Genomic DNA, 25,392 nt, shown 5'->3' with positions numbered 1-25,392 from the left:
GCGTCAGATACAATCAAGTTAGAAGTCTTTGGTTATGTTGGTACCACAGGAGAGCGAGGCCGGCTGCAGCGCGCCGCCGAGGGGAGACACACACACACACACACACACACACACACACACCTGCACTCACTCACAGAGAAGACACAACTCAAACAAACAGGATTGTCAAACTTAAAGTGTTTAAACGTGGAGGGGCATCTATTCATGTCACACAAAGTCACTTTGAACTGACCGTGAAGGAACAAACGCACTAAAATAAAGTGAAATCTCAAGTTACAACCAATCGTTTCCATCCCATGCAGAACAATACATCCGTGTGCAGCATGAAAACAAGGAAACAGCAGACATTCATGTTGAGTACTGTGTGTGTCCGTCTCCCCGCACGGCGCCGCGTCCACAGCACGAAGAACAGGTACGAACGGGCTTCTCTGATGACACAAGTTTGTGTATTTTTATCTTTATTTGCGTTTTTTTAAATATCTTTTTCTTTCATAAGTAGATTAAAGCAGGTTCCACTCAGTCTGGAGTTAGAAATGAGGTATAAAACAGCTCCCTTTGCCTCCACTGGTGCTCCACGCGTCCTTTGTCAACCTGAACACACAAACCAGCGACACAACTGGATCCACCGCCACCAACCCAACGCCCTGAAGCAGCGCCGTCAGCTGACCGTTAATAACATCATCAGTGCAGATTAAACAGTTCGACTATGACCGGCAACTGGACTTTGACCGGCTCGCTTCGGGCCTTCGTTAATCAGTAGCGACCCGCCGGACGCAAACCAAACACTCTGACGTCGCCGCGCGTTTAAAACCACTCGCAGACCGATGGAAACACACCACAGCGGCTGGTCGCTGCAACCCGCTTCTCTCCTCATGGACTCTCTCTCTCTCTCTCTCTCTCTCTCTTTCTCTTTCTCTCTCTCTCTCTCTCACCTGCTGGAATTATTAGTAAAGCTTTTCTCAAGCTGCCGGAGTCGAACCTCGAACCACAGCAGCAGCACATGAGGCGTCGCTCCCTAATGCCCAAAGTACACGCTCTAGTTTCAGTGAAAACGATGCACCAGGTGAGCTCCACACACAAGCTCTCTCTCTCTCACACACACACACACACACACACACACACACACAAAACAATGCTACAATGCTCATGTCTTCTACGTAACAATAAGGCATAAATGATAATGTTAATCTTCTTTGTCAGACTAAGAAAGCCAGTGATCTTGCCCTCTCACACTATACAAAACAATTAAAAGGCATAAAGTAATATATTTATATATAAAAAAAGAAAACAAATTTAAATGATTGTTAAAGACAGCACAACAAATCAAGTCCACAACGACTACAAATTTAAAAAAAATCCATTAAAAGATTAAGATCAGATAATTCAGACACTTCCTGTTGAAAAGATCTCTCAGGGGTCAGCGTGCACACACACACACACACACACACACACACACACACACACACACACACACACACACACACACAGCAGAGGCGCTCACACACACACACACACACACACACACACACACACACACACACACACACTCGAGGCGCTCACACACACACACACACACACCCGAGGCGCTCACACACACACATACACACACACACACACACTCTCGAGGCGCTCACACACACTGGAGGCGCTCACACACACACACTGGAGGCGCTCAAACACACACACACACACTGGAGGCGCTCACACACACACACACACTGGAGGCGCTCACACACACACACTGGAGGCGCTCACACACACACACTGGAGGCGCTCACACACACACACTGGAGGCGCTCACACACACACACTGGAGGCGCTCACACACACATACTGGAGGCGCTCACACACACATACTGGAGGCGCTCACACACACACACACACACACACTGGAGGCGCTCACACACACTGGAGGCGCTCACACACACACACTGGAGGCGCTCACACACACACACACACACACACACTGGAGGCGCTCACACACACACACACACACACACACACACACACACACACACACACACACACACACACACACACACACACACACTGGAGGCGCTCACACACACACACACACACACACACACACACACACACACACACACACACACACACACACACACACTGGAGGCGCTCACATCTCTTCTCTTATTTTTTGGTCGTCAGTTTGAGGAAAAGAAACAGAATTGCTCGTTTGCAATCGATCGTAAAAAAGGAAGATTCGGGGGAGTTTTTCTTTTCGAGGACGCATGATGAACACTACATTCAGTCTTGATAACATACCGGTTCAAATATAAAATATGAATATCTTACACGTGTTTATATATATATATTTATATGTATAGAATTAAGAAAAGATCGTTTCTCTAATTCAGATAAATATTTCAGTAACATCCTCCGGTGCCGATGACGACGGGTTTATCTCGTTGGACTCGTTAGGAAAACGGGAAGAGGACGTCTGGCCTGAAGACCAGCAGCCAGACACCGGCCAGCTGCAGAGAGAAAGGCTTTTACTTTGGCAAGAAGGACCTCAAAATAATAATTAAACCTGGAAATACCCCATAAATAGTAGTACTAGAAAATAGCAGTAGTAGGTTGTCCTTTTATTTGCGGTTCCTATGTATGCGGTTCGTCAGTATAAACTTTGAGCCAGACAGTCCTCATACATTCTACACTGTTCTATACACAGAAAGCCAAAAGGTGAACCGTGTGTTTAAGTGCTGCTGAGGTATATTCAGTCAAAATAATTCAACAACAGAAAAGAAGAACACTCCAGGAGAACATGGACAGATCACACCCACCTGGGCTCAGTGATTTCATCATCACGTGCTCATTTATTGGTTTTGACAGCAGCGGAAAGATGCTACCTGTTGTGTGTGTGTGTGTGTGTGTGTGTGTGTGTGTGTGGTTTGGTTGTGTGTGTGTGTAGCACCTAGCAGTAATAGTCCGCAGACAGATTTAGGCAGCAGGATATTCTCCATAGCATGCTGGTTCAAAATGGCGGCGCTGAGAGGAGCTGTGTGATGTCATCTGACGATCCAATCGGTGAGCGAGCCTCCAGAAGGGAGGCGGGGACCCGACGCCGAGCCGCAGGGTCATAAAGCTATAGGCGAGCATGCGGGAGGTTCAGCAGCTGGTCGTTAAAGCTAAGTTTCTGTGATCCGCATCCGGCAGCACCGGGAGCATCCGGTGCCGACCGAGGAGGAGGAGGAGAGGGGAATAACTTATCAGCAGTGTGGGAGCAGAGAGCTCGGACAGGTACAGAAACTACGGAGGAAAACCACTTTGGTCGAAGCTGTCGTTTTATGGCTGAATATTAGTACAAAAAACTAAAAAGGGAACCGTTCCATTGCGCTTCAGAAAAGTCCCAAACTGCGAGCGAGCGAGCCGAAGCAGGTGAGAGGAAACATGAGACGCCGAGCGACCGCCGGGATGGAAAACACAAGCGAAACGATTTAGAGGATTCAAAGCAAACTTCTTCCTCGTGCCCGACCTGCCAATCAAACTCTTTTTGGTCAGTTGTGCTGCCAATTAGAAAAAGTTGAGCGATGAGACACTTTTGTCAAATAATAATAAAAAAGGTCATCTTTGGAAAATGATCATCAAAATATTGCATTTCTATATTCTGAATGGAGAGAGATTTTGTACTCATAAATATATTGACTAGGCTAAGCTACACCGACTACACACAGCAATTATTTTAACAAATATTTTTGGTATATCTTAAAGTACGTGATCCAGTCCAACGACTGCAGACAAATAAAAGACAGAATTTCATTCCTCCCACGACAGGCAGACTGCAGCTCTTCAATCCAGTTTTTTGGTACAGATACTGTGCACAAGTAGATACGACGGTACTACTATAAAGAAATCAAACAAAAACACAACACAATAACCCCACCGGGCCGACGCCGCCACACACACGGGGCCGCGACCCCGCGACCCGTCCTCAAGGAGCATGCGGTCGCTCTCAGCGCCGGCCTGAGACGCATGCAGACGTTCCACCTCTGGACGCACGCCACGTGTGCAGCTTTCCAACAGATTACCATCCGACACAATTCACCCTCAACAGGACGACGCGTCTGCAGCGCTTCACGACGCTCTCAACGCAATGTTTTCAGTCATTTTCTATCAGTGTGTGTAATCGCAGCGAGACCTTTTACAAAAGCACGAGGGCGACGTGTAAAAGTCAGTGTTTCCAGAAAGAGACTCGGAGAGACGCAGCTCGTCCCTCCGACCCTTAAAGCAATGATAACCTTTATATCGGCCACTTATTACTTGTTTTTAAAGCCTTATAACCACGATTAAAAAGTGATCGTTAAATCTTAACTTATTAGACTTACAAAGTTCTGAAAATGTAAAAAAAAAAAAAAAGTAAAAAAAGACTGCAGAGTCAAAAGAACAAAACAAAAGTCTCTACAATAGAACTGATATGATAAACGTCAAGGCCTGTCCAAAAAACCCAAAAGAGTTAATTAAAGATGGGGCGACACACAAATCCCCATCGTGATGATGAATATAGTGAAATTAGTAGTAAATCGTTTAGTTTGAATGTTAAAAGAGCAAAATCCTAAAGTTTTTGGTTAGAAGTATTTCAGACAAAATTCTGACCTGGAAATAGGAGGATATATATATATATTGTGAATGTATATATACATATATATGTATATATGCATGTATACACATATATACATATATATAATTACAAAACGTGAGCGCTCGGCGGTGCCGAGGACATATATATATATTCTTTTCCCCGGACACCTCGAGGCTCAGGAGGAGCGAAGGCCAACGAGTCCTTTGCTCCTGTGAGTGGAAACAACATCCAAGAATCATAAAAGGAAACAACAGGAAACAAAATAAAAAAATAAAAAGTCAACCTCAACCTCACTCGAGGTTATTTTCTTTTTGGTGGCAGCAGAAGGATTAAATAATGATAGATACAGTGGAAAGAATGTGGGGTGGTTAGTGAAGCGCAGAGCCGATATCACCCCGCCTCCCTACATGGTGTGAAAGTAGTGCACGACAGAAGAAGTAGGGCCTTAATTCAGGACGCGGCCGGCCGGGCTTCACTGAGCCTTGGAGGCAGTGGTAATGGTCGAGGCTTGCACGGGCACGGCGGCCGCGGCGGCTTGGTGGTGGGCGTCGGCGCTGAGCTGCAGCCCCCCCGGCCCGGCCGACACCAGGCTGAGGGGCGAGCTGGTGAGCAGCTGCAGGTTCTGCGGGGTCAGGAAGATCGGCGTGCCGCCGGTGTTGGCGAACAGCAGGTTGCTGCCGTCCAGAGACGTGAGGCCACCTGAAGCCAGAGCTGTGGAGGAGAGGGGGGAGGGGTTAAAGAGAGCGAGGGGGCGGGGCCGAGGATAGGGCATTAAAAACTTATATTGGTTTAAAATAGATTAGATTTGTCTCTCTTTCTTCTTCGGTTCATCAAACTTTATTATCTCTCAGCAGGATGTTTCCCCTAACAGAAGTAATTGTCTCTCAGCTCGTTAACCTCGGGGGCGTGGCCTGAATCACTTAACATGCAAATGAGTTGTGGACTCAATTTAAAAGTTAAACAGTATGCGAACAATGTGTTATCTACATAAACCCATTTTAATGTATAGATATGTTATTTTTGTTACTTGAAGTTAGTTGTATTTGTGTGTTAATGTGTTCATCTGTTTCCTAATAAAATACTCATGATCTTGTTAGTTTGTGCTGCGTTGTTTCCCTCATCACTTCCTGTCATATGTTATTATACTGGTTTAAAGTTCATCATTACAGCATTCAGCTGCACATAGGATCCCTGTGGGAACGCTACCTGGATGCTGCTGAGAGGTCCATGTGAACTCAATAAGTAACCTTATGACTTGTAAACCATGTTGGTTTGAGCTTCTAGACTCCAGACACACGAGTGGGCCGATGAGCAAAGAGGTTGTGAGCTCCCGCCCCGCACCATGCAACGAGGGCTGGAGTGTGTGTCGTGCGGAGAGAAGAACAAATACATACATTGATACACACCTTGGATGGTCGCCAAGGTGTTGTTGCTCATGAGGGCGGGACTTAGCGCGCCGCCGAGGCCGCCCGTCAGACTGAGCAGAGCGCCGCTGCACACAGACGAGATGGTTTCAATCAAGAGAGAAGACACTGAGTCAACACTAGCGGCAGCATCAAGAGGCCACATGAGCACAGAAGCTCCACTCACCCCGGGTTGAACTGGGAGGACATCAGGCCCGAGTTGAGCCCGGCGGCAGCGGCCATCGCCGCGAAGCCGCCGGGTAGCTGTGCACCCTGCAGCGCCGCGGACAGCCCCGACGCCGACACCATCACCTGACCCCCTCCTAAAGTGGTGGCTATGGATGTCGGGACCTGGTTGATGATGGTTTGCATCTTGCTCTCTAAGTTATTGGACGTGATGGCCGTCGGCGAGGGACTTAAAGACGGAGAGCTGGCGGTGGTAAATATAGGTGCGGTGGAGATGACGGATGCAGTGTTTGTGCCTCCAACTGTCGTGCCTGAGCGGAGAACACACATTACGTTCATGTATGTCACAAGTCACACAATCATGAAGGCAACACACAGCTACAGCACATCTGTGCACACCTGTGAAGGACAAACTGGAGACGCTGGTGCTGGTGAGAGGCATCACTGGGTTTACAGTCAGAGTGGTGGATGTGTTAATATTTGGACTGCTCACAAGGCTTGCTGTGCTGGCCACCTGGAGACAGGACGAGAAGGACTGGATGAGCCACTGAGTGACAATGAGCTGCAAACATCAGTCGTCTTGTGGCATTGTGTTCCAGAGAACAATGAACTCAACCCATACGTCACAAAAAAGCTGAACAGATCCTCAACTTGATCCTAAAACAGAGCGGATGCTCACAGAACCTGGAGAACAGTCCTCGAGGAAACCCTCTGTGTGGATGTGTGCGTGCTTACCAACGGGCTACTGGGCGTGAAGAGGGTTTTGATGGTGGTGCCGCCTCCGATGCTGATGCAGCTGCTGGGGGGGTTGATCCTCTTCTCTTTCTGCCGGCGGTTGCAGAACCAGACCCGAATCACCTCCTTCTCCATGTTGAGCTGGTCAGCGATCATGGTGATCTCTTCAGAGGTAGGTTTTTGGTTCTGCTTGAAGAGGGCGAAAAAGCCAGATATTCCCCGTGAGCATTTATTGTACGACTTTAACACTGAAGGGTGATCTTAAACTGAATGTCCCGGCTTAGATCGATATTGTTCGAACCTCCAGAAAGCTCTTTTCTAAGGCCACTCGGATGTTGGTCTCAATACTGGTCCTCTTCTTCCGTCTGCGGTTGATCCCCTCGATGCCCATGCCCGGGGAGCCCAGGGCGCTGGGGCTGGACAGGGACTGGTCAGATGTCAGGCTCTCTGCACAAACAGCACCGACACAAAGCAAGGGAGCAGAGGTAAAGACGAGGCCCCGTGGAGGGTCGCAGCCCATTAATGCTGGCCGTCGTTCAGGTGGGTTCAGGTACAAACCTGCATCATTGAGCCACTTCTCCAGCAATGGTTTGAGTTTGCACATGTTCTTAAAGCTCAGATTCAAGGCCTCAAAGCGAGAGATGGTCGTTTGGCTGAAGTCATTTCCGTACAGCTTCCCCATGGCCAGGCCGACATCCCCCTGGTGGGAAGGAGGGAAACGAGGCGGAGAAATGTGAAGGAAGAAGAAAAAATACTTTAAAAACTAATCTTACAATCACCAGATCTATAGTGTATTCAGTGTCACACACACACACACACACACACACACACACACACACACACACACCTGTGTGAAGCCCAGTTTGATGCGCCTCTGTTTGAAGGTCTTGGCAAACTGCTCCAGCTCCTCCAGGTCGCTGGGCTCCTCCTGGGTGGGGGTGTCCAACCGTTTGGGTGGTGTCTGGCTCTGGGCCATGGTCAGGATGGGCGTGGCTGCTGTTGTGCGGGTTGGAGTGGCAGGCTGCAAGGAAAAATGCGCCAGGCGAATGAGTAAACGCTGGCTTGGAGATGTGCATTACAGGTGAAGTGTGAGCAACGGCGCCATAACTGAAGCTCATTCGTCAGCTTCACCCACCTGAGTTGAGAGGGTGATGCTTTGGTGAGTCGGCAGGAGGTTAGCTTGGCTTTGAGGTAGATTTAGAAGACTCTGGGCTTGCAATATGCCTGGAGAGTGGAAGACTTTGTTTTAAAGACTGCAATCACAACCATCAGACACATGAAGCAGGCCCCTGCTCCCTCGGCGCCGCGCTGGGACTCACCCTGCTGGGCCTGCGTCGGCTGCGAGATGATGAACTGAGCCGGCTGCTGTAGTGTGGCGATCGGGTGGCCGGGCTGCAGCAGCACAAACTGAGGCATGCTGAGATTCTGCGGCTGTAGCTGCTGCGTGGAAACAACCATTAGGACTACACTCATGTACAGAAATGAGCAGTTTATAACCCAGCGGTGACATCATTACACCTGGAGAAGACACTGCAATAGTGTTCGGTTTTTACATTAAATCACTATATTGTGATTCATCATTTTATTCTAATGAGCAGCGTGCGTCAATTAGGGGAATAAATACTATACACCGACCACTGTGGAATTTGTAATTAGTTTTTTGTGGTACTATGGTTCAGTTCAAAGCTCTCAGTCCTCTACTGTCACACACGTGAAGCCGGAGCCATGAGCAGATCATCAGCACTGGGTTTGTGATAGTTTGTCGTCTGACACAAACTGTTTGTATTTTATTATCATTTCCATATAATTCACATTTCAGTCAGCAGCTGATTCAGGTAATAAAAAACATGTTCACGTTTCCAGTGAACTGGGGCAGATTCCACAAAAGAGTTTTGCAAAACAAATCACAACTCCCAGAAGGACAGCGGAGAGATGAATGAACGTCACGCTGACTGGCACGTGTGCACGGAGCGATGTGGAAACAAGGCCAAATTGTAGAAATAATTTGACTAAAACTAAATGCAACTATTCAAATTAGACAGTCGGTTTCATTCAAAACGGTTCAGCGCTGTGAGTCTTGCACAGATATGCATGAAGCTCTGCAGCAACAGAGAGGCCGGGGCTTACAGAGGCGATCTGGATGGGCTGTGACAGCTGGCTGATGGGTGTGGCTGCGGAGGCCGAGATGCTGGCCCCGGTGGTGCAGCTCTGGTGGGTGGCCGAGTGCTGCACGGCTGCAGCCAGGAGCTGCGCCTGGGCCTGCTGGATCAACATCTGCTGCTGCGGGGTCAGGGTCAGCTGAGCAGCCCGGACGGAGAGGGAGAGCGAGGGAGACGGTCGTGATGAGAGGTCAGGGAGGAAGAGGGACAAAGAAAGAGAAGAGAGTGTAAGCAGCGTGTAAGGACATTAGGTCCATGTTGTATCAGAGACTGGATGAGTTAGTGTTGTCACAATACTTGAGTTTAGGCTTTGATACCCATGAACGGTGTAATATTTAACTTGCAAAAGAGTAGTTACATATTTACACACTGCTCTTGGCCTGATGGCAAGGAATCTACCCGCGTTTAGTGCAATAAAGTCAAGTTTCATTGTTTGATGCTGTTGCCAACAGTTTAAACGGCTGCTTCAGTTTACCGTCATGAACGAGTCGGCAGCCTGTTCTACTTCTCCTTTACCAGACGAGTCTTGTTTTGTGTACACACACACATACACACACACCTTTACAGAAATATATTCACCATCATGCTATTCAGGTCAAGGTACTGTTTATCTATGGATTTTACTTTTCATAAAAAGGTGTCAAAGTTGTCCTGAAACTGGTTATCGTGGCAACACCAACATGAGGCAGACGGCTCGATGGAGGAGACTCATGCAGCTGAGCAGAGGCACAAGAGAGCATGTCCATGTCCTGTTGGAACCCACATGCACGCGACACATCCGCATTCAACACGGCCGGTTCTCTCTACGGCGAGGATGGAGATGGGATGTGTCATGTTGGCCCGGCCGTGAGTGAGCAGACACATCGAGGCTATGTCCAAAGCCCGTCGCTCCGTTTTCTGTGAGCAGAATCGTTTGGACATAGCCTGACGATCACTGTGATGAGCAGGCAGACACAGAAGCCACAGGATCCGGGCAAAGCGGTCGTTTCATCCCCGGCGCTCTGCAGCCAGGGCCGATCGTGTCCAGGTGTCGCCCCGGATGCATGACCACGACTAACTCTGAACCCAAAGCAAAGAGGCAACAGGACACTTACTCCTGCGATCTGTCCCCCGGCCAACATGAGCTGGGTTTGAGGCAATACGCTCTGCTGGACGGAGGTCGGAAGAGCGCTCGAGTCTTCCGACTTAGACTAGTGGAGGTGAAGCAAAGAAGGAGGCTTAGAAATCTTCCTACAGGACGGATGGTAGTTGACAGCATGAGGCAGGCCTGGTCAATCAGTCATAGCTTGTGATCATATTAACAACAACAAGACCCAACATGTTTTAAAAGAAAGAAATCTGAAAGAATGTTTTGATTCAGTCTGAAAGGAGCAGTGTAAATTTAAAAAAACACAATTTAACATGAAATCTCTGAGCTACCTGAGCGGCTTTCTGAGAATGAGCTTTAGTCTTTCAGCAGGGAGAGGAATTAGAATTAAAAAGGAAGTGAGAAAGGAGGTATTTAAATGTGCTGCAGCCTTCAGAGACAAGGGAAACGAGTGGGAAGGGAGGGGAAGAGTTGAGATGCTAATTAAAATAACTGTTATGCAGTGCATGTAAATTCTGCATAGATTTGCATATTCGCTGCCATCTGTTTCCGAGCAACCGCAGAGCAGCTAATTAGCATACGGGGTTGATTAATCTGCCGTGTTGCCAGGCGACACGAGCAGCGCCTGGCTCATTTAAATGAACTCTTTCTGCTCGTGCACATGCGAGTGCAGATGAGCAAACCCCTGTTCAAACTTCAGACCTAATTTCATTGTGAAACTACAGTTCAGACGTGTCTTTACACCAACACACTCTGTGCAGTTGCTTCCGCTACACAACAAGGCCCTGACGCTAGCGTGTGTGACGGCGTGCTCGTGCGTTACCTGTTGGAAGAGGGCTTGTGCGTGTGCATTAGTGATTGTTGTCGGCATCGTCTGCCTCTGAAAGTCAAACCCATTGATTTGGATTCCTGAGGATACAAACACAGTTAATGAAACGTGCCGTCAGAGGAACAGAGGACATGCTTTTCATCGGGCTTTAATTGGCAACGTCATTAACGCTCTTGTTTTTTTAACACAAAAATTAGCCCACAATGAGCCGGTGGACGCTTATGAGAACAAAGTGCTGTCAGCTGGAAGGAAAAGACATTTTTTAAAGTGACAGCAGCTGTGACACAAAATTAAGATATCGACAGTCAAAACAGCAAACATTAATGTTGACTTAATTAAGCATTACACAGTAGAATATGAAGACGAGCATCTGTTCACTCTGAGTTTGATCGTTTGTGTCACAGAAGCGCTGACTGAGCAAAAGAGTGGGACGCTCAACAGCTGATGGGAAACTGCTCTGACAGGTAAACGACTCATTTTAACACAACGAGTCAATAATCAGTCGTCTCTGATTTGTCCTGCAGACATTTTCATCTGAAACCTGTTGAATGAGGTGAAACTCTGCAGAGCCTGATTTCTGTCCCGTAAAGGAAAAAGATAAAAAACACAAAAGGAAAAGCTGGATGTCACTCACCGGTGTTCCCGTCACCACTTTCCATTGCACATTTAGTAGTTTCTGACTGATTATTCACTTTAGCATCTGGAAGAACCAGACAGAGACAGACAGTGAGACAGACTCACACCCGCTGCCGGCAGACACACAACAGTCCTGTCTCTTAAGGAGTGCATCCCAGAAGTGCATGACATTCTTATTGTGCAGTTACATTCATGACACATTCAGCAGTTGCAGCGGCAGACGTTAACGAGCAAAACCACCGACGCAACCCGACCGCACGAGGACGGCGCAACAGCCGACGCATTAAAAACAACAAACGCGACGCCGAGCGCAGACGCGGGCGGACCGGCCGTTACCGCTTCACCACGGGACGCCGCGCGGCGGCCAAACGCAGCCGAGCGCCATCACGGCCTCTTTTGAACACTCACCCGCTCGGGCTGCAGCTGTGGTTTCCAGCATGGCTGCAGACACTATCGTGGAGAACTGCATCCAGCGGGCGAACCCGCCGGCAGGGCGTCCGGAGCGCCGCTCCTCCTCCCTCTCTTCACTCTCCACTGGTCAGCGGCGAGCAGAGTTCAATACGAGCGACACAGACACAGCGGCTCTGTCAGCTCACGGTCCACTGAGCAACACTGGGAGCAACACTGGGAACGCCAACAGCGGTTCGGCAGACAGCTCTCCCTCTCTCTCTCTCCCTCTCTCTCTCTCTCTCTCTCTCTCTCTCTGAGCACTCTTTTCTTTCCTTATAGCGCTGCTGCTCCTCTCTCTCTTTTACAGTGCCGACTTTGCACTCTCTCTCTCTCTCTCACACACTCTCTCTCTCTCTCTTGTGCCAAGATTGTCTGTACTTCTGAAAAAGTTCAACCCCTCTTTTCTGGAATGAAACAAACGACAAGTGCAGCTGGCGGCCTCCTCCAACTCTCTCTCTTTCTCTCTCTCTCTCTCCCCCCATCTCCAACTCTATAATGAAGCATAATCAGTATTCAGCTGATTAAAGCCGTATGCAAATCTTCCTCTACCTCGTTAGCAATGCACGGCTTTGAAGTCCTGCGAGCGACGCATTTCACACCGGGCTCTGAAAGCTTTCTGCATAATTTAAACCGCTATAAATATTTATCAGCTCATTAGCATATTAATTGGATGGCTTTTGGAGGACGATAAAAAACAGGGGAATAAGGACGACACAGAGACGGAGGAGGGAGGGAGGAGGAGGGGGGGCTCAAACTAGCACTTGGCACAGCACAGGGACGAGAAGCAGCAGCACAAGACCAATTATTGTGCGAGTCCACGGCAAAAAAGTAATTAGCTAAGAGCAGGTAAAGGGCGGAAGATATCCCAGAATGCAGTGTGAGGCCTGTCGGCAGCGGTCTGGACATGTTAGCATGAAGAGGACGTCTCAGACTGCTCGTTGGAAGTATCTCCAGGAGTCATGGAGACCGGGCTGAAGGAAAAAGAAGGGGGTTTGGGGTGCGAGTGGGAGGGGGACTCGCTCAATCGGAAATAAATAACTCCACATTAATCCAGCACAAGCCTGTCATTACTGCTGGACCCCCTGTGGCTGAAGCATTCCTCAGCGAGCGACTACAGAGAGTGGGTGGCGGCTGCTGCTGTCTATGTTTATGAAGTGTTTGGGGATTAGCATATTTAGATTAGCTTTACATTCCATTAGTATTTCATTTGGAGCTCCTTTAAATTCATTTCCAGCTCGCTGTAGGAGTTAATCCAGCGGGGAAACAGCCCGCCACGCCGCCGCTCTGGATCCAGTGAATCAGAATGACTGGAAAGTGATGCACGGCTGTATTGTGGTCGACAGGGGAACGAGCTTACCGACTAAATCCACCACACCCGCTGCATAAAATCCTCATCAACTCCTTCACCCACCCCGCTGCCTGACGGAGGCATTTACATACGAGCTGACCACATCCAACAGTGCCAAGAGGGCACGGCTGCGCCAACACTAAACACACACCGTTATCAGCACAGGGAGAGCAGGAGGGCTTCAGCCACTAATCAATACGTGTAAACAGCAGCGTGCTCATACGAAGCAGCGCTGCAGACCTCAGCACAGTCTGGTTCACGACCTGTTTGCCTGAAACGCCCCATCGGATGAGTTCAAGTGCTCTTCATCCACACTGTCATGTTCAAAATGTGCTCATTTCACCTGATTATGAACCGGATGTTAACGAACAGCAGCACAGAGGACCGAAGTCGAGAAGTCGGCCCGTTGATCGGTCGATAAAATGTCCTGAAATATTGTGGATGAAATCCTTCTTTGTCCGACAAACAGTCCAAACCCTGAAACTGTTTATTATGATGAACGTCAGAGAAAAGAAAATCAATTGGAAGTAGTTACTGATTCCTTTTCTGTTTATCATCTTGGCCAATAATGTCAGATATACTATTGATTAAATACAAGTAGTCGCTGTGACATAGTTCACATAATAGACATAATAATCCTTGTAGATTATGATCGGACTACTGCTTAGTGAGGCAGGAACGAGATGTTTCAACATGTTTCTCGTTACTTTTAGATGTTTATTTCTAGTTTCTGCTCAGTTTGATTATTATAAAACATACTAAAGATCATCCCAACACAAATTTCTTATCCTACTTGTGTCTATAACTTAATTTAATAAATATTAAGTAAATCACGTGGTCATATTTTTATAGGCTATGAAACAAAAATAAAGGTGACACCAATGCTTTATTTTGTATAAATTATTACAAACTAAAGCAGCCGAATCCTCACAAATGTTTTATATTTGAAGTATTCTCTAGTTCTGCTACTTGCAGAATAAACTCTGTGTAGAAATAACAGACCTAACGATAAACAAACACGACGTTACTAAGACTCTCACCGATGATCTCTTCAAACAACGCCATGTTTGGTTAAAGTCCAGATGGGAAACAAGATGGCCGCTTTAAGATCCATACAGATGCCACATCGGCGTAAAGAATGAGGAATGGGTCCATCTCTCGGACCGCTTCCACAATCACATCATGCGAACAAATGAATAAACAAAAGGAGAAGGGAATGCAAAAACAATCAGCAGCGCACTTCAAAACATGTGCCGTTACTCGGTCGATGGGTTTGCAAAACCGGCTGTGCAACAGTGCTTTAATATCTTGGAAGAGAATGTTAAATAGATATCTCATTAGCGGTGTAATACAGGAGAGGCTGGCTGAACACTGCAGAGCAGTTAGCGCGAGCCGAGAGATTCAACGCGAGACAGCTAAACTTAATTAGTGCATCCACATTCTGCCCTGCCACCTATATTATACTATATTATACTATATTATGCTCTTCCTCTTGGAAACAGAGAATGCATCAAGAGCATTTCTCCAGGAAACCGGTCTGAGCACGAGGCAATTTTGGGACAGTCACGAGAGATAATCTTTCAATTTGAGTGAAATTATAATCAAACAACCGTAAGCTTCCCGGTTAGAGCAGAATCAACATGGATACCCAAAGCATTTCAAATTGCTTTTAATATTCATATAAAACCAACGCAATCTGGCAACAGATAGTACAAACAGCAACACTGGAGCGAGGCCAAGAGTTAACTACACACAGCGCGCTGTGATTTGATCAGGGGCAATGTGGCTAACACCACTGTGAGCTACAGCGCTATCTCCTGGGTGGTCATTAGCCAAACGGCTACAGGCCAGCTACAAAATGTAATCTAACTAAATTAAAGTGAAGTTTCTAGGGAGTGAGAGTAGGAATATCCAACTGCTTCATACCAGCCCATGCAGAGGTTAGCCATGATTCACTGCTACAGTTTGCTCTGAAATCACATTTAAATTCCCTCCGTAGGAAGCAGATACCAGCAACAACCGCTGGTTACTTAAGTGGTGTGCGTTTCACTTTCTTGTAACTGCCGGTAATGTGCTGCAAAGCTCTCCCACTTTTGCCTCATTTATACAAAGAGGGGCACAGAATTGCAACTGCGAAACAACATTTTTGTTAGAGAGAATATTTTAAACTCTTTGTGACAGAGAAACTTTCCATGCAGGTGAATGAGCATTAGTGATCTTACTAGAGGCAGACACAAGAGGGTCCTCTGGGACAACATGGCATCCACCCATCATAAACCCCCCGGGCTCTTAGTGGAGGCCTCCCATCATGTGGATTATCTCATCATGCAGCCTCACTTGTTGAATCTAAAGCTATTTCCTCTTAAAAATGCCTCACACATTTGTGCCTTTTCAAAAATGTGTACCATAGCTATAGTCTGATTTAACACAAACATTTAATATGTTGTTATTTGTGTTATCTAGACCCTGTTTTTTAGAGATAATGTGCCGATCTTTGGCCAAATGTCTGCTTCACGTCGCTGTAGTGCTAACAGGTCGTTTCAGACTGCAGACCACCAGAAACCAGTAGTTATCTGTTTGGAGCGCCGCACACAGCTCTGATTAGTTATGATACCTCCCTCCGCAGTGAAAGAGCTTCATGGAGGCCAGTACTTTGAGATGCCATGTCCTGAATTTATTACTGAGAGAGATGCATTATTCATAACAACTGTGTTTACATTAATGAATATTCATGGAGGAACTACAAGGCTGGAATGAGAGTGGAACTGAAAAACTGATTAAATGAGAAAAGTACTCTAAGTGTGAGGATGACCAAATTATTTCTTGTCTGTTCTTTAAGAAGCCCAGTTTAATATGTTCATTATTTTTATTTTTGAAGTAAGTGAGCCTATTTTCAGACGGCAGATAAATTGTATATAATAATATTCTAACAAACTCCTCTTCTTGGCTCGGCTTAAGATACTTGAAGTCATTCAGTGTTGTGTCTCTCTGGGAAACATAATTGCAGGTAATGTGACACGAACGTTACTGAGGGCAAAGTTACAGAACCAGAACCAGAGGGGATGAATATAGTGTGTTTGCATCACATCCAATACAATCTGAAAGCAACAGTGAGGCCCAAGACTTGAAGATGTATTTTATTGTTAACAATAAAACAAGCAAAGAAACACTGGAACCTGCAGTTCCATTCACTATTGTGTTGACATGCAAAGACACGTCTGCCACAGTAACACAAGCCCACTACCGCAACAAAACAAACATACAAAAGACAAATGATCCCCACCAATCATAACCATCTATTTTCTTGAACTGTGAAATAAAAACACAAAGACATGCATGACATGAGAAGAACATCCTCTGGAGTAAACGCCCGGCTCTTCACACACAAACTAACTGGCGCTCTGAACGCAGCAGAGAGAGAAACTCAGAGCCGTCAAGCTGCGTCTTGCCCGGCCGGGAGTGAATAGTAAGAATGCCCTGCCTGTTATTATTCTGGCTTTCCGGAAGTGGGCCTCTCCCCCTCCGTGTGCCCCGGGGGGGATTCACAGGTACGAGCTTTGTGTTCAGACTCCATCAGAACTCACGACGAAGGCCTTTGTGGTTTCACACCAGGTTTAAAAAACGCCTCAGTCGAATCAAAAGTTCCAATGGGTTTAATATTAAAATGAGATGGAGGAACAGCTCGCTATCGGCACCGACTGGAGGGAAAAGTGCGCGACTTCAAGCAAAGTGTACTGACGTGAACAGTGAGCGCCGGGAGGCCCACGACGAGCACGACCCCGTTAACGTGTTCACAAACCCCGACACGGTTCCTGATCTCCACACTGCGAGGGGAGAAGTTACCGCGTTCAGGACTGAGTTAGAGTCCGCAGGTGAGCGGCCCGTTTAACGGCTGAACGCACGAGCGAGAGAGCACGTGCTTAACGCTTCAGATAAACATCCACCGCGGTGTTGACAGCCGGGTCCCGCGCGGCGCCTCGTCGGTCCCCGGGCGGCGCTGCGCTCCGTCGGGCCCGCATGAATAACACAACAGGCTGCCGAGGCTCCGCGGAGCACAAAAGGCGGAGAGAGGCTCCGCTCCGCCGTGGACAAGCAGCTCGAGCCGACACCGCGCACCCAACAACACAACACACATGTTTGCTCCCCCTTTTTTTAAATTATTGGCCACAGAGTCGGACACGAACAGCCGCTGCCCGGCTCCCCGACATGAATATGCAAACCTCCCTCTCTCTCTCGCCGAGCAGCAACACAAAGCGCAGCGCTAGCCGCGAGCTAACCCGAGCCTGCTAGCTGCTCTTTTCAATCAGATTGCGTTGGAGGAATATCTAAATACATCACATGTGAACCGGAGGCACGTCGGCGATTACTAATAAAATATGCTAAATTGTATTTGTCGACAGGGGTATGAATATGTAGCGGCGTACGGCCGTGTAATCACACAAAGGGGGGAGGCATGTTTTCCATGTAATTTGCCATCGCAGTGCAATAGCTGGTTTCCTCCTGTGTCGCGTCCCGGCCGGCTGGGAGCGGGACGCCGTCCTCCTCGGGGACCCGGCCGCGGTCCTCCCGCGCTCCGTTTATCGCACATCGCGAGTAAGACCGTTTGAATATGAGTATGAATATGTAAAATGCAGTAATCATTACCTGGTCCTGAACTCTCATCTTGACTCGCTGCTCCTCCGTCCGCCATTTTGAATATTTAACCCAAAATCGCAGCCCTGAGCCTACCAGTAGTGGCATACACACGCACACACACCCACACGTATACACGCGCGCGCGTAGATACATGCACACGCACGACCGTGCGCGGCACAGACACACGGGCTGAGTTGCGTGCGCGCGGGTTGTTGTTGTTGTTGTTGTGACTTTACATACTTAAATAATCATCTCACTTTTCTGACTGTCTGTTTGGACCGAAAGAGGCAGAACGAGCTGGAGAGGTGCGCTGCAATAAGTCATAATAATAATAATCACAAAACTTAAAACCATCCCATAATAACCTCCAACAGAGAGGCCTGTGTTAAGTGACTCACTACAATGCATTCACACAGACAGAGACAAACATCAAGACATGTGTTTCTGTACAACAATCTTTAAGGTTGTGTCGTTATATGTTTTCTATTATCTGTCTGACCCAGACATCAATAACAAAGGAGTTATGAGTTAAATCCACCCAAAAATTAATTTATTATTAATCCAGATGAACAACACTGACATATGGAAGCCCATTTCAGCAACACAAAAAAGTTATAATTGTGACACACACAAAAAATTGTGACAAAAAAAAAATTATGACAAAAAAAAGGAATAATTCTGATTAAAAAAAATGTAAGGACTGTGTTTTTTTGTTGCGGAGATGGGCTTCTATACTGACAGGAGTTTTGTTTTTGGCAATACATAGTTGCAGCAACCCGTTGCTTGTTTTTGGACAAACACTGTACTCTATAAAATATGTTTTATCTCCAAGAAGTTGTTTCAAATTCTAACACAAAGAATGCAGATGTGTAAAATAATTGTATAGGCTGAGGGAAGTTGAGATTTAAGCCTGTATGTTTTGTTTAAATGTGTAATCTTATGTATTTAGCCATATTAAGGACAATTTATGCTCATCACATACTTGCACATGCTCATATATGTCCAGAAACCAATTAATATAATTTTAAATCCACCCTGAAAAGAAAAACGCTAATGAGACAAATTGACCTCGCCTTGACCAGAGAAGAGAGTTCACTTCTCTGATATGAAGGGAAGGGAAGTGGGGACACGTTTCCTTTCATCTCATCCACTTCCTGCATTGTGTTCATTAATCTGCGCTGCATACCAAGATGACCATTACAAGCCCTATTCAGCTTCTTCTAGAATTAATCTTCAAGCTCTACGTGTCATGAGTTAGAAGTATAGCTGTGAATTGTTTTAAACTGAATGATCTGAAATAATACATGTTAAGGATTTGTTCAGGCATTAAAGCTTTTAATCATATGCTGCTTCATTTAATCAGTTGTTATAAATACAGTATTCAATTAAATCATTAAGTAAAATAATTATATTCTATGTTCTTACATCTGCTTACAACTAATAGTGTGTTGTAAACCACTACAATGTGTTACAAACAGTATGAACTGTTCTACACCGGTTATAACTGCGTGTGGGTTGAATGAACACATAGAAAACATGTTGCCAGTTTGTATTCTAGCAGAGGAGAATGAGTAAGATTCTTGGTATCGAGTGAAGTTCTTGTGTGTAGTCTATATTGTGAGCGCTGTACTGATGAGAGGCAACGTGGTACCAACAACCCACAAGGGGTTAACACGGTCACAGAGGCTGATGGTCGCCTCAGGATCCTCAGGTTTATCTGCACTGCTCAGCTTGTACCACACACACTTCATTGACAAAAATATACTTAAAAAACATATATATATATATATATATATATATATATATATATATATATATATATATATATATATATATATATATATATATATATATACATACATATATATATACATACATATATATATATATACATATATATATATATATACATATATATAATATATGTATATATATATATATATATATATATATATATATATATATATATATTCTTTTAAATAACTTTTTTTTCCAACCCTTTTAACTATCTCACATATCTCAGATATATCCTGTGACCATTAACGGGGCCAAACCCTTATGTTGGGAAACTCTGGATTCAACTACCAAACTACAACAATACAAAATTGTTGTTTACATATTGAAATAATAACGTCTTGAATAATAATATATCAACCTTGTCTGCAGAACGAGTCATTTTACTTTTAATTCCATATTTCTTCCATCACTGTGTGAAATAGTATTCAATCAATCAATCAATCAATCAATCAACTTTTATTACAGAGATGTGAAGAAATTCCATGTTTAGTTTGTGAGTCTTACAGAGACGTAGAAGTTCCCTCACACACACAACACGTATTTAAACTTCAGTTTCAGAAGAGTTTCACTTCTCACCTCCAGCTTTTCAAACCTCAGATCAGACCACAGCGAGCTGAAGCAACAACATCAAAGGTATCTGTATAATTACTAGAACAGTGTTTGTGTGTGAGACACACGTCACAGATAACCTTTTGTATTGAACACACGTCATTGTCAGTGCACTACTGCCCCCTGCAGGTCAAACTGAGAACAGCACGAGACACAATCCAACTTTCTAACAACATTCAAATCTATTGAAATGTGAAGCAACTTTGTCACAAACTGTGATCAGTTTCATGGTTTATTTCAGATTGACTATATTATTTGTTTGTACAGTTGTCGACATTAGTTTGACATTGAATGATTTGTATCTATCCGTCCATATGTCTGCATAGATCCTGTATCAAGGATCAATTATCGTCTATATTTCTTGTCTCTGTAATTTATGTTTTATAATTTAAGTGTGTTTTGTTGTCCCTCCCCTCCATATCACATACATCTCAATATGCAGCTTTAATCCAGGGGACAGGAGGTCAATGATTGGTCCTCTGGAGACATGTGACCTTTAGCCGTTGACTTATTACCTGGAAATGTTAACTTCTCCATATTTAGAAGTTCAACCTGAAGGGTATGCGGACTCTTCTCTTGGACTGAGACCATCGATTTACAATTTTCTACTTGCTGGACATCTTCCTCCTCATTCAGCAATGACCACAAAAAGGCTGTTTGGATGGCAAAAGCTCTTATTGATCGTCACAGGTAGGTTTCACGCGCATATTCTTTCTCTTTTTCCAACAAACCACCACCACACCTTTATTATATTATCACCTGGGTTAATCATTCATCCAACTTCTTGCTACTCACCCGGAACCAAGATTGTGTTGGACTCAAAAGAGACCAAACCATGTATTACACCTACCTGAAAGAGAACACACCCAATGTTATATTTATTAATGCAAGCATCGTGTAGTGGAAGTAGTTTTTTATTAAATCCACAATGTCGCTCCAGCATTTTTTTCAAAAATATGATACTTCTATGATTGAGCGCAACATGACATGGTTCCTTTTGTTTCAGTGCTTCCCTGCTGCAGGAGTTTGCAGGTTTCTATTCCAGAGAAAGAGTATGAGGTTGCAAGAGGAGGTGATGTTACTTTGACCTGTTCCTTCGTCCCAGCCAGACCCGTCACCAATGCATTCGTCCTCACATGGGAAGGTTACCCCGACACCACTGGAGAACCAATGGTGAGAGGTTTACATGCTCAATGTGTGGCAAGAACATCTTCTACAGCCGTCTGATGGGCGTTATACTGAAGCAGAACTACTCTATTTAGCATCGTGAGGTCCGGACGGAGGATGTTGCATGTGCACAGACTGTAAAGCCCTCTGGGGAAAATTTTGTTTGTGCTTTTGGGCTATACAAAATGATTTGTATTGAATTGAATCGAACACAGTTGTGTCATTTATTTATCTCAGCTTGGCTTTGAGGCAACACAACGACAGTTAGCTTCTGGTGTATATAACAGAAGCTAACAGAAGCTAAAACTGTGACCACGAGGTGTGAAAAACGTTTTTTTCACAAGACAGGGAGTGTCTGCATTTGAGCTGAATCATGGGAAGTGTAGGAAGTTGCTGAAGTATCACTTACCTGTAATAAACAGCCAATAGTAACATCTCCATTTTATATTGATATTATTATGGATATTACAATCTATTAACATTCTCATAAAATGATCCACACCGAGTCAACTGCTAAACGAGGGATTGTTTTAGTTTGTAGTAATAAAGAGTATTTTTATGTCCAGATTGTGATAATGTCCTGAAACTGGACGACTCGCTGTGTCACAGTCACAGTTTCGATAAGCTGTGTTTTATTAGCACTCGTGTTTCTAGTGGCTAGGACAAAGGTCGTAGCCACTTCTCAATGACTTTGAGAAGTGGAAAGGAAATGAAATACTGAGCAGATAAAGTTAAAGTTCTGAAGGAACAATCTGGCTGCAGATACAGAAAATTATTTTAAAAATGATTTAATTCCAGATATTATGAAAAAGAATAATAAAATAACATTTGATAACAGTTTACATAATTATTTTATTACAAATTGTTGGTTCATTTATACATTTTAATGCTATTCATTTATCCGATCTTATACATTTATTTATAATAAAACATTTTGGGGTCCCGTATTGTACAGCAACCTATTGAAATGTGAGACCACATTGATTATATTATCATTAAGATACTGGTGAATATTGAGTACTGAGTTATTACCATATTGTATTATTATAATGTCGTGGTCAGACATATTTATAATATGTTTGTGTTTATTTCTCTAGCTCTCAGTGGCCACCTACTTCATAAACAATCCGATAAACATCTCCCCCGGTTACGAAGGCAGAGCCTTCGTGGAGGTCGACCTGGTGAGGCAGGTGAGCACACTGCGCTTGACCCAGGTGAGCATGCAGGACAGCCGCAGCTACCAATGCAGCGTCATGATCCTCGATGATGACGAGGGAACCACAGCTGCCGCCACGGCGCTTCTGGTCCTGGGTGAGAATTAACCACATGTTTTACGTCTATTCATCTATTGCATTTATATGTTGTCTCCATGAAGATGTCATATCAATTCTGCATGCAAAGTCCTTAAATTCTTGTTTCGTTCCAGTGCTTCCCTCTAAGCCCATCTGCAGGCTTGAGGGAGAAGCAGAGTACTGGCACGACATCGTTCTCACCTGCAAGTCTGAGGAGGGATCTCCTCAACCCTCATACGAGTGGACCAACTACAATGTCCAAAACACCCGCAGGCCATTTCCACCGAAGACATCCGAAAGTATGCACGTCAACCACCCGCGTGTTACTCTGAAGCACACGTGAACGGAAAGAATGGCCCATCATCTCCAAATTGTTGAGCCTAGTGTCTGTCATTATTTTGCAGAGGATGGAGCTCTATCTCTCTTCAATATTTCAAGAGAAACATCTGGGTTCTACATTTGCACATCAGCAAATCGGATCGGTTCCAACAGCTGCAACTTCACATTATCTGTGACGCCCAGTGAGTGTTTTCACACGATGTACCTTGTGACCTTTGCCCCGGGCCGAGTGTAAAACCCTTCGTCTTTCCTCCTGTCTCCCCAGCCAGCATGAAGGTCGGGTCCACGGCGGCTATAATTGGAGGAGTCCTCGCAGGTCTGGTGGTACTGGGCATCATCGTCTTCTGTTACTGCAAGAAAAAGGGCAAAAAGGACAAATATGCTGAAGGGTGTGTGTGATATGTGTGTGTTTCTGCCGCTGCAAACCACCTGCGACACCAATGTTACTGCACTCATTGCTAGTCTCTAAGTGGCTTTACAGGTGTTTAATTACCCAAACTAACCATTGTGTCTTTGTTGTGTGTATTTCATCTGTTAGCGCCCCAGGAGACGTTGAGTTCTATGACAAAGACGCTCCTGAAGCCGGAGAGCCGTACTGGGACGACAAGTCCACCAGCGAGACGAAGCCGGTCAGCGAGCACGAAGACGCCCAAAACAACACCGCCGGCCGAGCTGCACGCCGGCTGCAGGACGACCGGCACAGCGACGACAGCGGGGACGAGAAGAGCGACGGCAAGGGCAGCTACCGGGACGAGCGGCGCGACCACCGCCGTGGAAGTCGCGATAACCTCGACGACGAACGCGATCGTTACCGTGGCAGTCGCGATCGTCTTGACGATGAACTTGAGCGTGACAGCGTGAGTCGTGGTCGAGCCGATCAGCGTGATCATTACAGCGGGAGTCGTGATCGCCTTGACGATCAGCGCGATGCTTATCGAGGAAGTCGCGATCGTCTTGACGATCAGCGCGATACTTATCGAGGAAGTCGTGATCGCCTTGACGATCAGCGCGATGCTTACCGAGGAAGTCGCGATCGTCTTGACGATCAGCGCGATACTTATCGAGGAAGTCGTGATCGCCTTGACGATCAGCGCGATACTTATCGAGGAAGTCGTGATCGCCTTGACGATCAGCGCGATACTTATCGAGGAAGTCGTGATCGCCTTGATTACACTGACGATCAAAACAGAAACCGGTATTAATGAACTAGAGTTACTGAACGTCGATATCCCCAAAAGTTCTTTCATTTCTTTTCTTTTTTTTACGCACTGAAGAGACACAGAGCTTTAACCGTGTTCCATCACGAGGTCAAGAGTGCACAAGTTTAGAGGGGAAGAGTTCATGCTTTTGCAAACTCATGCTTCTGCAAACTGCTAATGCGCTGCGCTCAAGTGCTAGACAGACATTTAAGATAATGCATATTCTAAGAACTTAACATGTAGATGTTCCCTGTCATGCAGACGTGCTGTGTCAGATGCTTCCTGTTTTTTCTAAGACATGCCTTGTAATGAGAAGACTAGTATGTAAAGGGTCACAGCTCATTTAGTACCCGGTCACAGAGAACACATTACCTTTTGAGGACATACCCACTGATGAAAATGCCCATGAACTATTCACCTGAGAATATGTATTAGAGACGAGATGTCTGCACAAAAGCGGAAGTAGAAAAGGGCATTAGAGTCAGATAAATACACCCGGCTCTTGAGTATCAGGGCTCTCTCTTCCTGAGGTGCACAGACTGTGAAGAGGCAGACAGACAGGGGAGCTGAGTCCAAGGCCTTGTAGGTATGCATTTCATGTATGTAATTGCTTGATAAATAATCATTGATTGTACTATAACCTGTTCTGTCAATTCCTGAACACTTAAGAAATATCCTGTAGATGGACTTTCCCTTCAGCACTAAAATGATTCTACTGGGTTTCAGGACCTAATGCCCTCGGACACGATGCGACGTGAGCTGCACAGCTGTTGGTTCACATCAGACTCGGTGCTGAGCAAAATAGGTGGAGATTCAAAAACTTTAAGCCATGTCCTTATCTGTTGCCAGCCAGGGAGATGCAACTGTCCCTTGCTAAGAAAAAGGTGCTAAATTAAACCTGCTAGTACTAGCCCCGCTAGCACT

General features: G+C 45.7%; 2 protein-coding genes across 14 annotated transcripts; one reads left to right on the top strand and one right to left on the bottom strand.

Annotated features, from left to right (window-relative positions):
- Nucleotides 1-1,923: 1,923 nt before the first annotated feature.
- pou2f1b (POU class 2 homeobox 1b) lies at nt 1,924-18,141 on the bottom strand. Of its 13 annotated transcripts, none has more exons than XM_068571814.1 (15): nt 18,075-18,141; nt 11,631-11,696; nt 10,991-11,076; nt 10,175-10,270; nt 9,049-9,219; nt 8,241-8,361; nt 8,057-8,145; nt 7,769-7,942; nt 7,481-7,621; nt 7,223-7,378; nt 6,922-7,110; nt 6,586-6,700; nt 6,188-6,497; nt 5,992-6,089; nt 1,924-5,308 (listed from the first exon to the last, which is right to left on the bottom strand). In XM_068571814.1, the coding sequence occupies exons 1-15, from the start codon at nt 18,118-18,120 to the stop codon at nt 5,070-5,072; spliced, it is 2,097 nt and encodes a 698-aa protein (XP_068427915.1). In that variant the 5' UTR covers nt 18,121-18,141; the 3' UTR covers nt 1,924-5,069. The 13 variants fall into 13 exon arrangements, with proteins under 13 accessions (XP_068427915.1, XP_068427914.1, XP_068427911.1 ...); XM_068571813.1 differs by lacking the exon at nt 18,075-18,141 and adding an exon at nt 12,041-12,308 and having other exon boundaries at nt 6,922-7,107; nt 7,223-7,368; nt 7,480-7,621; XM_068571810.1 differs by lacking the exon at nt 18,075-18,141 and adding an exon at nt 12,041-12,308 and having other exon boundaries at nt 6,922-7,107.
- Nucleotides 18,142-21,132: 2,991 nt separating this feature from the next.
- On the top strand, nt 21,133-24,471 carry LOC137783189 (cell surface A33 antigen-like). Its single transcript, XM_068572986.1, has 7 exons — nt 21,133-21,161; nt 21,494-21,644; nt 22,736-22,949; nt 23,065-23,229; nt 23,335-23,451; nt 23,535-23,658; nt 23,808-24,471. The coding sequence occupies exons 1-7, from the start codon at nt 21,133-21,135 to the stop codon at nt 24,469-24,471; spliced, it is 1,464 nt and encodes a 487-aa protein (XP_068429087.1).
- Nucleotides 24,472-25,392: the final 921 nt, after the last annotated feature.

The sequence above is a fragment of the Clinocottus analis genome, unplaced genomic scaffold, assembly GCF_023055335.1.
Source record: "Clinocottus analis isolate CAN_PGR_092001 unplaced genomic scaffold, fCliAna1.0.p SCAF_12, whole genome shotgun sequence".
Lineage (NCBI taxonomy): Eukaryota > Metazoa > Chordata > Actinopteri > Perciformes > Cottidae > Clinocottus > Clinocottus analis.
This window is presented reverse-complemented; position numbering and strand designations above follow the sequence as displayed.

Excerpts from the sequence above, each read along its gene's own strand:
- pou2f1b (XM_068571808.1), bottom strand. The coding sequence starts at position 12,101 with ATGCAGTTCTCCACGATAGTGTCTGCAGCCATGCTGGAAACCACAGCT. Across the intron at positions 7,111-7,222 it reads TAGAAAAGAGCTTTCTGGAG|CAGAACCAAAAACCTACCTC; the intron begins GTTCGAACAATA and ends GCCCTCTTCAAG. Across the intron at positions 5,309-5,991 it reads CATCCAAGGTGTGTATCAAT|CTCTGGCTTCAGGTGGCCTC; the intron begins GTATGTATTTGT and ends TCTCCTCCACAG.
- LOC137783189 (XM_068572986.1), top strand. The coding sequence starts at position 21,133 with ATGGCAAAAGCTCTTATTGATCGTCACAG. Across the intron at positions 23,230-23,334 it reads TCCACCGAAGACATCCGAAA|AGGATGGAGCTCTATCTCTC; the intron begins GTATGCACGTCA and ends ATTATTTTGCAG. Across the intron at positions 23,452-23,534 it reads CACATTATCTGTGACGCCCA|CCAGCATGAAGGTCGGGTCC; the intron begins GTGAGTGTTTTC and ends CTGTCTCCCCAG.